We start from the raw sequence: 13,775 nt of genomic DNA on the forward strand, positions 1-13,775 counted from the left end.
ATATATATATATATATATATATATATATATATATATATATATATATAAAACAAGCAGGAATTTTAACAAAAATAGTGTAATATCCCTGTCACACCAGTAGGTGGCGAGAATGTTTGAATTAACATGTCAAGATACAAAAAAAAAAGAAAAGTTCCTAATTGAATACTCTCCCAACAACTGTAGCTTCTCTTTTTGACAGTTCAGTTTCTTCTCAGGTGATAACTTTATGGGCTCACGATCAAAGTTTACAAGTGACAGTGTCAAGACAACACTCGCCAAAAGTCTAAAAAAGTTAAATCTGGTCCTCTGGACATTCAAAAAAACAAAACAAAGCAAATCAACAAAAAAATGTAGAAACGTTTCGTCTCTCATCCAAGAGACTTCCTCAGTCTGAGGAGCTGTTTTCAGCTCAGTCTCTTAAATAGCACCTTCTCAGAGTGGATCAACCAGTTTGCTGCTGACAACCAAAACCAGCTGCTCACATGCTCAAGAAGGACCATCAGCCTAACGATGGATCATTAGCACACTGATGGCTGTTTACTATTCACAGAGGGCTGAGTGATACTAGAAATAACAGCATTGTAAGAGGGGGACAATTGAACACATAGGCCTCCACCCCTGTTTAATGATGGACGGTTTCTTTTCACAAAGATGGCCTCCTTTACTCCTCTCTCAAACCATCGTTCCTCTCTGTCCAGGATGGGAACATCTTCATCCTTGAAAGAGTGGCCGCTGGCCTGGAGATGAGTGTAGACCGCAGAATCCTGGCCTGATGATGTTGATCTTCTGTGCTGGGCCATCCTTTTGGCCAGTGGCTGTTTAGTTTCCCCGATGTAAGACTGATCACCCTCCTGACACTGAACAGCATACACAACATTACTCTGTTTGTGCCGGGGGACTGGATCTTTGGGATGAACCAGTCTTTGCCGTAATGTATTTTGGGGTTTAAAAGCCACTGGGACGTTATGTTTAGAAAATAAACGTCAAAAGTAGAAAAAAGTGGTAAAATGGCTCCATTGTTGTTGTGGTTTCTAGAAAATAAAATAATAATGGGGCTTGTTGTTTTTTTTTTCTCTAAAGCTCTGCAGCATGTGTCAGCACAAACTCACCAAATAAAAATTAGAAAAATACCCATGTCGGAAAGCACTTTTTTCCTAAAAATCACGTTTTTCTCACCAAACACAAACGCAGCAGAATCGTTTTTTTATAATTCAGCATAGCATCAAGAGAGACTTCGCCCTGTTTTCTAGCTGAATGTTTAAATTGTATGTTACGCCATTAAAAGGCTTAACGACCTGCGAACCTTTGACATCTCTCAATAGTTCCTGATGTGAAAATAAAAAAAAAACTGAACAAGATAAGAACTGAATCCGACCTCCAAAAGTGAGATCTTTGTCTCTGCCAAGGATCAGAACATTGCAGGCTCATCAGTATATGATCTGATACGTCATACTGACTCAGTGTTGGGTGAAGTTGCTGGCCTGTTTAAACTGTGCTTTTGAAATGAGACCCATCAGGGGTCATGGGTGACAACGAAGGAGCGCCGGCTTTGACGAGGCCCAAGGACGTTAGCGATAATTTGCTCCTCATTTAACCATTGTGGCTTCCTTTTTGTCTTTTGTTCCTTTTTACCTTTCAGGTAAATTTCGAGAAAAGGCGTCCATCCTTCACAAGATCGCTAAAAAGAAATGCCAGGTTGAGGACAGTGAGAAGGCCAATGGAGTAGCAAGCCGTACAGGTAAAAACACACATTACACATTTACTCATTTTATGACGATGAAATTAAAGTTAGATTTCTCGTGTTTGTACATATTAAATACAGCTGAGTCCAGCAGTATTAGATCCACAAAGTAGTCCAACTACCTTCTTGCTGTAGCATCAGTAGCTGTCATGATGCATTTACTGCAACCTTGAGATCTCCTCAGTATGTTCTGGAGGGGCTGATGTAAATGGATGCAACATTCACTCCTGACATTTTGATTATCCAGCCAGAGACAAAGTAAGACGTCTGGAAGATCAACAAGCACAAGCATTTGTGACCCGTCCTTTTAAAATAAGTCAGAGCACATGTTGCAGAGAAAATATCGATTTGGCCATAATTGGGATTTGCGTAAAAAGCGGGTAATGACGACACCATTTGGTGGTCTAAAGTAGCATAAAATATTTATAACCTACCTTTGAATTAATGTTGTACAACAGGTATGTCTTCAGAAATAATAATTTGATTTCTAACCTTTGCAACTACATTTATTATTGTTTGTTTCATTTTTCTATGCCAGCTACAGTAGTAGGAAATCCCTTCATGTAATGTTTGTCATTGTGAAGCCTTTTTAAATATCATATAGTCTATGGGGTGCCATTTGTAAAGTTACACTGTTGAAAATTAACAGCAATATTTTGGTTTATTTAGCCTTTCATAAGGGAAGAAGCTTTTTTTCACAATAATATTTCCACCATGTCATTCATGCATTTATAAATGTCATAGCTTGCTAACAAATATTTAACTGTCAAATTAAGTATTTATTCATTCAACCTTTATTTAGACAGGTAAATCCCATTTGAGCCTCAAGGACTCATTTACAAGAAAGACCTGATTTCAACAAAGAATGATGACAATGATGACATTTAGTTTGTAAACTAAATATTTAGCTTGTAAATTAAATATTTAGTTTGGAACAAAGTATATAGTTCCACACTAAGTATTTAGTTTACAAACTAAATGTTTAACTCGCAAATTAAATATTTTTCTGGAAATTAAATGTTTAGTTAGGAAAATAAATATTTAGATCCGAGCTAAATATTTAGTTAGCAAATTAAATATTTATTTTAAAAATTAAATGTTTAGCTTGGAACATAAACATTTAGGTCTGAGCTAAATATTTAACAAATTAAGTATTAATTTAGTAATTAAACATTTAGCTTAGAAATAAAATGTTTAGTTTGGAAATTAAATATTTAGCTTTGACAATAAATTTAGTTGGGAAAATTAAATGTTTGGTTTTGAAAATAAATATTCAGCTTGGAAATTAAATATTTAATTTACACCTAAATATTTAATTCACTAACTAAATATTTAACTTGCAAGTTAAATATTTAGGTTGTAAATTAAACATTTATAGGGATGCATGATATTATTGGCATGGTATTGGTTTCGGCCAATATTAACGTTAAATTTTAATATCGGACATTGGTCATTCCATTAAAATAACTCGCCGATATAAAAGTCCCTGTTTTTTCCTGCAGCGGAAGCACAACGTGATGCAACGCGATGATGTCGTGTTCACCTACCCAAGCAAAAATTCAAAATGTCAGCAGTGTGGAAGTTTTATTTTTCGTTGGTGAGGATGTCTGATTCCGAAGATTTATGGGCTACGTTGAGCCTCGCTACATTGTCCGCAGTCTGAGATATTTTTCCAACGTAATGTTACCCGAGTTACAAGCCGTCATTTCAGATGTCATTGAGAAGCTAATAGCCGATAGCATGACTTGTTGGGTGAGTTTTACCACAGACATTTGGACGTCGTGTTAGCCGCGTTAGCATGATTAGTCTTATGGGACAATGGATAGACAAAAACTTTGAACTTAAAAAGGCTGTCCTGCATGCACAGGAGTGCAGAGGATCCAACACTGCAACTAGGAACCTGGAACAAGACTCCACAAGTGAGACAGCGTTGCAGGTGACTAATGCTAATAAATAACATTTAACACATTTCATTTAATATAAGTCAAAGTGCTATACATATATGGCTGTTACTGAATATATGTCACCAGCTCTTACAGCTGTTGCACAATTTTTGTAGCAAATAACCCTAAATAAGAGGCTATGTTCTGACAAAGGGAAGTATATAAAATATCGGTATCGGTTATCGGCCTAATAAGTTTTAACATATCGGATATTGGCCAAAAATCCAATATCATGCATCCCTAAACATTTATCTTGGACATAAACGTTTAGTTTGTAGACTAAATATTTAGTGTGGAGCTAAATATTTAGCTTGCTAACTAAATATTTAACTTTCAAGTCAAGTATTTAATTTTGTAAACTAAATATTTATCTTGTAAATAAAATATTTAGTTTAGAACTATGACATTTATTAATGTATGAATGACATGGTGAAAATATGACTTTGAATAATTTTTTTTCTTATATAACCAAAATATTGCTGTTAATTTTTGACTGTAACTTTACAAACGGCACCCCATAATAGCCTGGTGAATTCCACATTCCACAGTACAATTTTCAATTTGTTTCCTGCGTCCTTTGCGCTCATCTCAAGGACTCTTTTTCTGTTACTAGCCAAAAATGCATTAACAGGGAACTTCCTGTTGCAAAACACTTTTATTTCCTAACAGCAACTTTTGAAGAAAGTCTGTAAACTGTTTTCAAAAACTTTTAAAATGGTCTCTGGTGTTTATGTCTGAAAACAGTAAATGTCATATTACCCAACAACCTTACACAATTTTAGCTCCTTACTCACGGTCTCGGACATTCTCCTTCAGGATTAACGTATTTTTCAGACTATAGGGCGCACCGGATTATAAAGGCGCAACATTAATGAACGGGTCTGTTTTCATATATAAGGCACACCGGATCATAAGGCGCATTAAGCGAAACAAAACAGTCATAAATCAAACTTTATTCAACTCATTCACAATAACACTCAACATTGTTCAGTTGTACCACATAAAATCGTTTCGAGGTCGGTAAGCACATCCAGAATTAACACATATGGCGCCCTGGATTATAAGGCTCACTGTTGAATTTGAGCAAATTAAAGGATTTTAAGTGTGCCTTATAATCTGAAAAATATGGTTCTGTTGGCACCTAATTACCCTCAGTGAATAAATCCTTCCTCAATGGGGTGCGTGAGTTTTCACTCACATACCCCCCCACAAAAAATCTGTTGGTTATCCTCAAACTTTCTGGAGCACATATCAACCAACTTTATATAACTTTTAATAATTGCTCAAATTCCCCTCACTTACATGATTAACGAGCGTCACACTCAAGTGTTAAACAAGCATGACATTACCAAGGGCGGCCAAATTGATTGTGAGTGTTGTCTTGGAGCGGTGCTTAAATCAATCACAGTCACCGCCAAGAGTAATTTGTGTTTTTTCCCTTCAAAGCACACCGACCCAAAGAATAAACTGAGGCCGGAGGAGGCGCTTTCATGGCCGCAACGCTGTCAGGAGTATCAAAGCAAGACGTTAATGTGCCTCAAAGAGGCTAAATTATGCTAACGGCGTCACGTTAACACATCACTCTCTTAAAAGCATTGCCTTTTACGTGTAATATGTTACGTTTGGACTATACAGTCTTTAGAAACCTGCTGTTAGTGTAGTATGCGATTAATGAGATTAGATTTGTCATTTTTAGCTGAAATGTTACAGCTTCTGAACAGGAGAGTGAGGTCATGTGTTGGAATATCAAGTCACATTATCTGTCTGAGAGTCAGTTTAATTGTGTCCCAACTGCCGATGGATTAAAGTAATTTCCACAGCAATTATAGTTTTATCATGATTACATGGTTTTGGGCTTTTTGTGTTTCAGTGAGGGTCAGGCTCCAGATGCAATAAAGTAGCTACCAAGAAAAAAAAAGGGGGCTGGAGGATTGTATCAGTGTCATTCTTTTACTTGTTTAGAATCTCTTTAATTTACCATACAGTAGTCTCTCGATACGTCTCGATACGGTTCGACTTTCGCAGACTCGCTGTTTCGCAGGTTTTCCTCATAAGATTGTACATGACACATGATTGGCTGATTGATGGAGCATTGTGCTCTGTATCCCGGACGCTGATTGGCTCAGTAAAGGCTCCAGTTTAGTCGGGCGAACATTGGTCCACGGAGGTCCGCGCGTACTGGATTAGAGTCGAAGCGGACACCTGCAGGGAGGGCATGTCCGTGCAAAGCTCCATTTAATTTTTACGACTGCGTACTTGTACTCTGTGTCGCACAATAAACTGCCCGGCGACGGACTGTTTGGTATGCGACACCAATGTATTAAATTCCTCTTCTTCATCCCTGATCTGGTTGAATGACTTTTTTCTTTTCTTTTGTTTTTTTGCCAAAAGACAAGTGATATCTTCCTCCTCTTCCGTTGACGCCATGCCTGAAATGGTGAGAAATGAAGGAATTTGTCACGAGTGAATTAAAATCAGGTTCAGCGTGGCTGCAGGATGGTCTAAAGATTTCCTGATGGGCTGGTCTGATGTGGGCTGCAGGGCTAGCGCTCCCTGTTTTTTTTTTTTTTAGAACTTATTAACAACATATAAACACTGAACGCGGCTGGGGCTGCCAGCTCTATCTTTTTATTTTTTTGCGATCTGCCAATCAATCCCGTAGGCGTGTCAGCAAATGATCAATTGGCGACCTCAATTTGTCCCGAAGGTAAACGCCCCATGTCTGCAGAGCTGGTCTGCAGCCGATCAGGGTGGACGCTCGAGTATGAAGTCTCAACCCTCTGCGGACAGTGCACGTCAAGTCGGCGTGGAAAATGGTCCGCGAGTATACTGGAGCCCTAACTGTAGCATCAGTCTGTCTGCGCTCTTTCGCTTTGCTCTTTAAGAACCGAGCAGCCTGGTCCCCATCCAGGGACCATACCTCCAGCATCCGTACGGCCCTTCCCTCCCCGTCCACATGCATCCGGGCGCGTATCTGGGGGATGCCTTCTCCCGTCGAGCCTGCGGTGCTCACGGGATGTTGCTGCCGGTGGAGACTTTCCTCTGTGTTGCCCGTGTCCTCGCGCTCGCCTCCTCGGGACTGGTGGAGGACGCCCGCTCCAGCGGGGGAAGAAGGGTGGAGGCCACCTTGCATGTGACGCGTTGGTCCTCCAGGCGTGCCCCCGCCACTGCTGTCGGACCCTGCCGCCCAACGCCTTGAGCTCTTACCCGGTGCAACGCTCGCTATATCAAGGATGATGTGTGTGTATATATATATATATATATATATATATATATATATATATATATATAATACTAAAATAAATATAATGTCCCTACTTCGCTGATTTTCACCTATCACGGGGGTGTCTGGAACGTAACCCCCACAGTACATGAGGGACTACTGTATTTATCAGTATATTTAATTTTGGACCAAATTTCCACACATAGAGGTACTTTTATTTAGACTTTTTATCTCCAGCATAACTTTGTATGCCACCTAGTTAACGATATGATGTGGGTTCTTTTAGTACAGAACTCAAAGACTGGCAGCGAGGAGCTTTGTCGTTTGGACAGCCTTGCAATCTGGATCTGGTATAAATCAAACACATTTACCACAACTTTTCACATGCGTTGTCTTCTCAAAAAAGGCATGTTCTTGTAACGTTGGTAGATATTCTCACTGCCAGTGAAGTCTCTTTAGCCTGTGCTGGAACGTTGTGGCAACGGTCTAACTAAAACATGGCAATGATGTTGCTTCAGTTTCATTTGCAATTTTCTGCCTCTACAAATTTGGCCCTGAAATCAAATTTTAAGTCTGCCATTGACATCACACCCAATTTTACTGTGTTTACTGTGTGTACTGTGAAATAAATGCTTCTTTATAAAAAATAACTAATGGATTCAGTAAAAAAAAAATAAATAAATAAAAGTCCAGATAAAAGCCAGAGAGACGGACATTTTAGACAAAATTTGTATTTAACAAAACTTAGGACTAAAAATTAAAATTCCTCATGCAACATGATATTGAGGCGCTTGCCATTTGTATGACTGTAAGAATGGATAGAGAGTTCAGTCCTTTGGAAAAACGAGGTCCTGGCAAGCAGGTCAAGAGAAAAACATTCATACCCACGTCCTAAAGTTTCCACAAAGTTTTGGTCGAGTAGTTTTTATTTAGTCTCGCTGACTGATAAAAAGACGAGCCACGAACAAAAACTATCTCTGTCAGTGGCTGATACTAAAGGAGACACAAATGATTTAATACGTGTTCACAGCAAAAACTTTTAGTTTTCATGCGTTCTTCACTTCTTAATGGTTCTGCATACCGCCCACAGATAAGAACCTCCCTAACAGCTCCAGCGTGGAAGTGGAAGTGACCCCACCTATGAACGGAACAGCAGGACAGGAGGGGGAGACGGTAAGAAATCACGCAACACACACCTAAACAGTCAAAGCTATAAGTTTAAAAGAAGCAAACTGTGGCAAAACTAGAGCCCGACTGAGGTATCGGCCGATACTTTAGGTCGATATACGTGTTTGGGGACATATCGGTGTCGGTGATAATTGTCCTATTATGACTCACTTGATAACTTTATGGTGAATATTGGAGAATAGAAAATGTGACTGCGTTATGAAGACTGCTTCAAGACCTTCAGGTTGAAAAGTAGCTGTTTACTTTAGATTCTCGAGGGTGGATAAAGCGCAAAAATTTTCAGCCAATATATCGGTTATCGGCATTAGCCTGCCCCTCCCAATATCAGTATCGGCAATGGACAAAGTTGCCATATTGGTCGGACTTTAAGCAAAACGGTAACTAGAAGCAGCAAGATTAGCTAAATATAGAAAATGCTAGTGAAAATCTAAATAAAAAAAAAGGGTAGCTAAAAGTAGCAATAGGCTAGCTAGAAGCTTCTTTTTTATTCAGCTGTTCTTTATTCAGGGTTTGCCACATCCTTTTCCATCTCACTTCGTCCCCAGTTGTAAACCTGGCTAACTAGAAACTAAAAGTAGCTAAAGGAGCTAAGACTAGCAAAATTCTAGCTAAGAACTGTAAATATCAAAAAGTATGGATGCACGATATTATCGGCATGGTATCGGTATTGGCTGATATTAGCGATAAAGTTAAACATCAGACATCGGCCATTCCATCAAAATAACTCACCAATATAAAAGGCACTTTTTTTATATATAGTTGATATATTTATATAGTGTTACATCATTTTCAGCCCCATTTTTGGCATCTGCATTTGGTAGTAGGCCAAAATAACAAAGATCATGCAGCATAATATAGTATTTTAATTCCACAGCAGAGAAAGCTATGTCATCTCTTTAAGTAGGTCTAGGAAAAAAATATCCGTATTGGTATCGGTTATTGGCCAAATAAGTTATAACATGTCAGATATCAGCCAAAAATCCAATATTGTGCATCCCTATAAAAAAGGCTAGCTAAATGCTAAGAGTCCCAGATTGGTATGTTTTGTTCTTGCTATTGAGATTGTGATAGTGACAATTTAACGCTATCTGCTGGTTTCCTGATATAACTTTTACTAATCAGCATTTTTAACGTATGTGAATGTTTTTGTTCAGTGCTCTGAGACGATTGTTGGTGTTTATTGGCGCTATATAAATATACTGTATTGAATTAAAAGTAGTAGATGCCTAGCTAAAAGTAGCAAAAAGATTGCTAAAAGTATCCGAAGGGCTGCTAAAACCGAAAAGAAGCCAAAAAGTTGAATAGGTATGCTTTCAAGAGAACAACCTTGCTAAAGAAATTGAAGAGATTTCCAAGTTTACTGTGGGGAAAATGTTTATAAATAGTTAAATATATTGAAATGTGCAAAAGTTACAAAAGACAGGTCAGACCACCCTTCCCATGAATGGATGTTTTCATATTTGATTGGCTAAAATAATGTATGCAGAGTAAATTGCAAAAAAAAAAAAAAAAAATCAAAATAGGAAAACAATACTACGAATGCAAAATACAATAGTTCCTTGCTACTTTGCGGTTCGATGATCGCAGCCTCGCTCTATTGCGGTTTTTCAAAGTGAGAGTGGACATGACACACAATTGGCTGATGAATGGATGAGCCGCACGATCGGCATGGAATTTTTATTTTAAATTATTAAATTATTTAGTGCCTGCTGCCCCTTTGCCCACACTGCAGGAAAAACTTCCTGATGCAGCTGATCAGCTGTTTACTGTGCAGAGCGAAGAAGTGGGCGTGGCCAACAGCGCTTGCAGGTGGCAAAGAGCAGAGGAGGCAGGGAGCTGAAATAACAACATTCTGTGCTCCTTAATAATATTTAGAGTTTAAAAACGCATATATACACACACAAGGTATTTTTCAGTATTTTATAGTCTCTCGTTACTATTTATGTTCCTCTGTGAGTTAGACCGATACAAAGGTTGCACAGATTAGGACAGGGAGGCCACTACTGCTGGTATTTTTCCCAGCATGCACTCTGGTGAGTTCCTCCATCTGCAGCCAGACTGCTCCCATGGAGCTCTATAATCACACACTCTCCACCCACCTGCTGCTCCCCCCAGCTGGGAGCTGGAAACCCAATCACCGTCCTACACAAGACCTCCACGCTAACACACGCGGATGCAGACTTTGACGAACGGCCGGACTCTGAGAGCCTCAGAGCCGCACCTGCAGCACTTGCGCTGGCGTCTACGATGGCAGCAGGACTCGGCATCCTGCCGGGTCAGCAGACGGTCCGGGAACAAGTGGGCAGAGATTCAAAGTCATGTGTTTAGAGGAGAACAGACAGAGGACGGGTTGGCTGAGTGGGTCTACCTTATGGAGTTTCACCCTTCATGTGGCGCTGACGAAGACCAACTGGACCCGGCCAGAGGACGGAGGAAGAAGCTTTCATCTTTGTCTCTTGAACTTAATTATTCAGTAGTTTTGCGTGAAAATAATTCAAGTTGCATTTCTTGAAGGAATGCACATCGCTGCCACTATGCACGGCAACGTATTAAAATAAAGATTTGGTGCTCGGAGTGTGCGCAAACCACAAAACGTTTTTTTTATTCCTAACCAAGAGTGAAAATTCTTTCATTATATAATTTTGTAGGGGGACGCAGATTAAATAAAATAATCCCATAAACCTCCTTGTCTGGGATTTGAGCGTTGTTCTCCTGCACAACAGACGTATTTACTCACCGCTATATTAACGAGGAGCTGTCACAAATGAGAACCTACTAGGAGCTCTTTCTTCATCCTAAATCCCTTCCTTGAACCCTCAGACAACCTCCTGCTCATCTGTGTAGCCGTAAGCAGGTGGACTAAACCCAAACAAAATGGGTTGAATTGGCTGAAAGGCATAAATGTATTGGTTTGCTTCTATTTATAGTGGATATGCTCATTGTTACTTAAACCTATAGTTTCTTTAGATTATTTATTTTCAATTCAATTTTCAATTCAACCTTTATTTATACAGGTTAGTCTCATTGAGTCTTGGGGACTCATTTACAAGAGAGACCTGTTTGAAACAAAGAACACAGATGACAACAGTAGACAATCACAAAACTGCATATAAAATGAAAAGTAAATGGAAGAAATTATATTTAAAAAAAAAAGAAACAAAAACTGCTACATTATAAAGTGATGCAAAATACTAAAAACATGAACATGTGTGCTTTGGTTTTTGCCGTGAACTTAGCCGTTATTTAAAGTCCCTTAGAGAGGTCAAGGTCGAGAGCTTCAGGTCTTTTTGCAAGGTGTTCCAGGAAACGGGAGCATAGGAGGAGAAGGCCCTTTTGCCTAGTTCGGTCCGCACAGAGGGGACACTGCAGGTAATGATGTCTTGGGAGTGCACGCTGTAGCTGCACTAACGAAGTGACATATAGGAGGAGGTATCAAAAGGCAACAGACCAAGAAGTGATTTAAAGATGAAAATGTACCAGTGAGAGAGTCTGTATGAAGCTAATGATGACCAGTTACCAGTGAATACAGGGTGAAATGGTGAGTACGGTAGTTACAACCAGTTATTAATCTTGGTGCACCATGATAGGCAGCACCCAACATCTGCAGGGTGCTTGCAGGAACATTCATGTGAATAATGTCACCGTAGTCAATGGTGGGAAGGAAAGTCACAGTAACAAAGCGTTTCCTAGCGTTCAGTTAGACGGGATCTATTTTTGAAATGGGATCTATTTCTGAAAAAGAAATCCAGTTTTACTTTCAGTTTCTTTACCAAGTTTTCAACATGAGCCTTAAAAGAGAGATGCGAGTTGACCAAGATACCCAAATATTTGTAAGCATTGACAGACTCAATATAAACACCATTCAAAGATAAGATAGAAGGAAGAACTGCTGGAACCGACTTCCTGTTTGAAAACAACATACCTTTAGTTTTGTCAGCATTTAGCTCCAGTTTGAGATGGAACAAATCTAACTGGATGTCAAAAGCAGACTGCAAACGCTGAAAAACCTTAGCAGCTGTTCTAGCTCAACAAAAAACAACTCTATTGTTTGGCATAGAAATGTAAGGATGTATCAGGAATGCACTGACCTACATTACTTATGTAGATTGTGAAGAGGGTGGGTCCTAAAACTAAACCTTGTGGTACACCGTTGTTAGTTAGAAAGTTTGGTTTAGTTTTTTAATTTGTTTTATTATTGCTTTATTTTACCAGGAAGAAATCCATTGAGTTAAAGTGAAATTTAAAAGAAAAACTGTCTTTCTGTACTCACAATCCAAGTCAGTAAAGTTATGTGGTGCCAGTTTACAATAAAAGTCATCTCAGGAAATTCAACCATTTCATTATTACAGCTTGAATCTGCAGCTAGATTCATATTCAAATTTAGCTACCTATTGTCCAGTTTATTCCAGTTAAAGTGCAATTTAAAAGAAAAGACTAAATAAAAACTAACAGCTAAGATTATTGAAATTTTGGGAATGTGGTACGTATTAATTACAGTGAAAATTGGAGACAATTATATTTAAAATTCTGCTATGAGTAGATTTTAACTTCAAGCAACACATATCCACTCTATTTATTATTTATAAGTATTCAGAGGTTGTTGCCTCATATAACTCTACTACCTGAAGTTAATCTTGAGTGACTAATACATTATTCTATTTCATGTTACTCGTGACCTTGTGCAGCTTAAAATACTAACAATAACCTTTAATAAACCTTTTTATTAAATGAAAATCCAGCTTATAAATAACTCAAGTTTTTTTTTTTTTTTTTATCTGAAACATGGATAATGTTTAAATCTTTTATATATTTTGTTCACAGCATCCAGTATCTTACCTGTTGTAGATAAATCTTTAAACAACCTCAGAGAACTAAAGTTTAATTCTGTTTGGTTTGATGAGTTAATAACTAGTCAGAGTGGAGCTAAAACCAAAGTGGATTAAGCAAAATGACTCTGATCTCGGGTATTTTAGAGACGTTCACAAAAAAACTCCTTATCTACTTTTACACCTGTTGGAAAAACTCCTTAGAAATAATGACACCAGGATTGAAGAGTACGCAACCGTTTAAAAGATTAAATGCAGGGCTTAATTTGAGCTGGATCCTGCTGGAACAGGATCCGGGAACTCCTATTTTGACAGGGTGCATTACGGTAACTGTTAGCTTGGATCCGGCAACTCTCAGGCTTACTAATAATAAAGTTCTGAACAAATATGACCGCCCTGAATGAATAAAACTTGTTTAAAATTAGTGTTTATGGAATTATTTTCAGTTTACATTTCCAACATAACAGCCACTTACGACTTCTTAAAATCACATACGATCATCTGCCCCTTCAAGTGAAGCATTTTCACCTCTACCCTTAAAAAAATCTCCACCCCTAAGAGTGGTGGGGGTGAGTGCCAGGAGGTTTCACGTATGGAGTTGGACAATGAATTCAGAGAAGGAGCTTTCAAGTAAGGGGGGTGGATGCGAGTGTTTACGTAAACATAGATGTTTAACAACCCATTTAAATACATCAAATTCATGTTTTGGATTGTTAAAAGTAGCTAAGCTGAAAAGCTAAGTTACGAGCTAAGCTAACAGGCCAACCTCTGGAAATAAACTGCCTTGTCAAATCTCCAAAATTCATGGTTGAAACCTGTGCCTTTGTCTAAAAAGTTGCTTTTCTCTGCAAAAA

At 38.6% G+C, this 13,775-nt stretch overlaps 1 protein-coding gene across 1 annotated transcript in view; it reads left to right on the forward strand.

Moving 5' to 3' along the window:
- Positions 1-13,775, forward strand: part of LOC119409620 (sodium/potassium/calcium exchanger 2) — an 80,687-nt gene that overhangs the window by 55,175 nt on the left and 11,737 nt on the right. The window contains exons 5-6 of the mRNA XM_037676523.1: positions 1,640-1,738; positions 7,998-8,080. Coding sequence (XP_037532451.1) covers positions 1,640-1,738; positions 7,998-8,080 — 182 coding nt within the window. The remainder of the gene's footprint in view (positions 1-1,639; positions 1,739-7,997; positions 8,081-13,775) is intronic.

The sequence above is a fragment of the Nematolebias whitei genome, chromosome 1 (assembly GCF_014905685.2).
Source record: "Nematolebias whitei isolate Nwh7 chromosome 1, NemWhi1, whole genome shotgun sequence".
Classification (NCBI taxonomy): domain Eukaryota; kingdom Metazoa; phylum Chordata; class Actinopteri; order Cyprinodontiformes; family Rivulidae; genus Nematolebias; species Nematolebias whitei.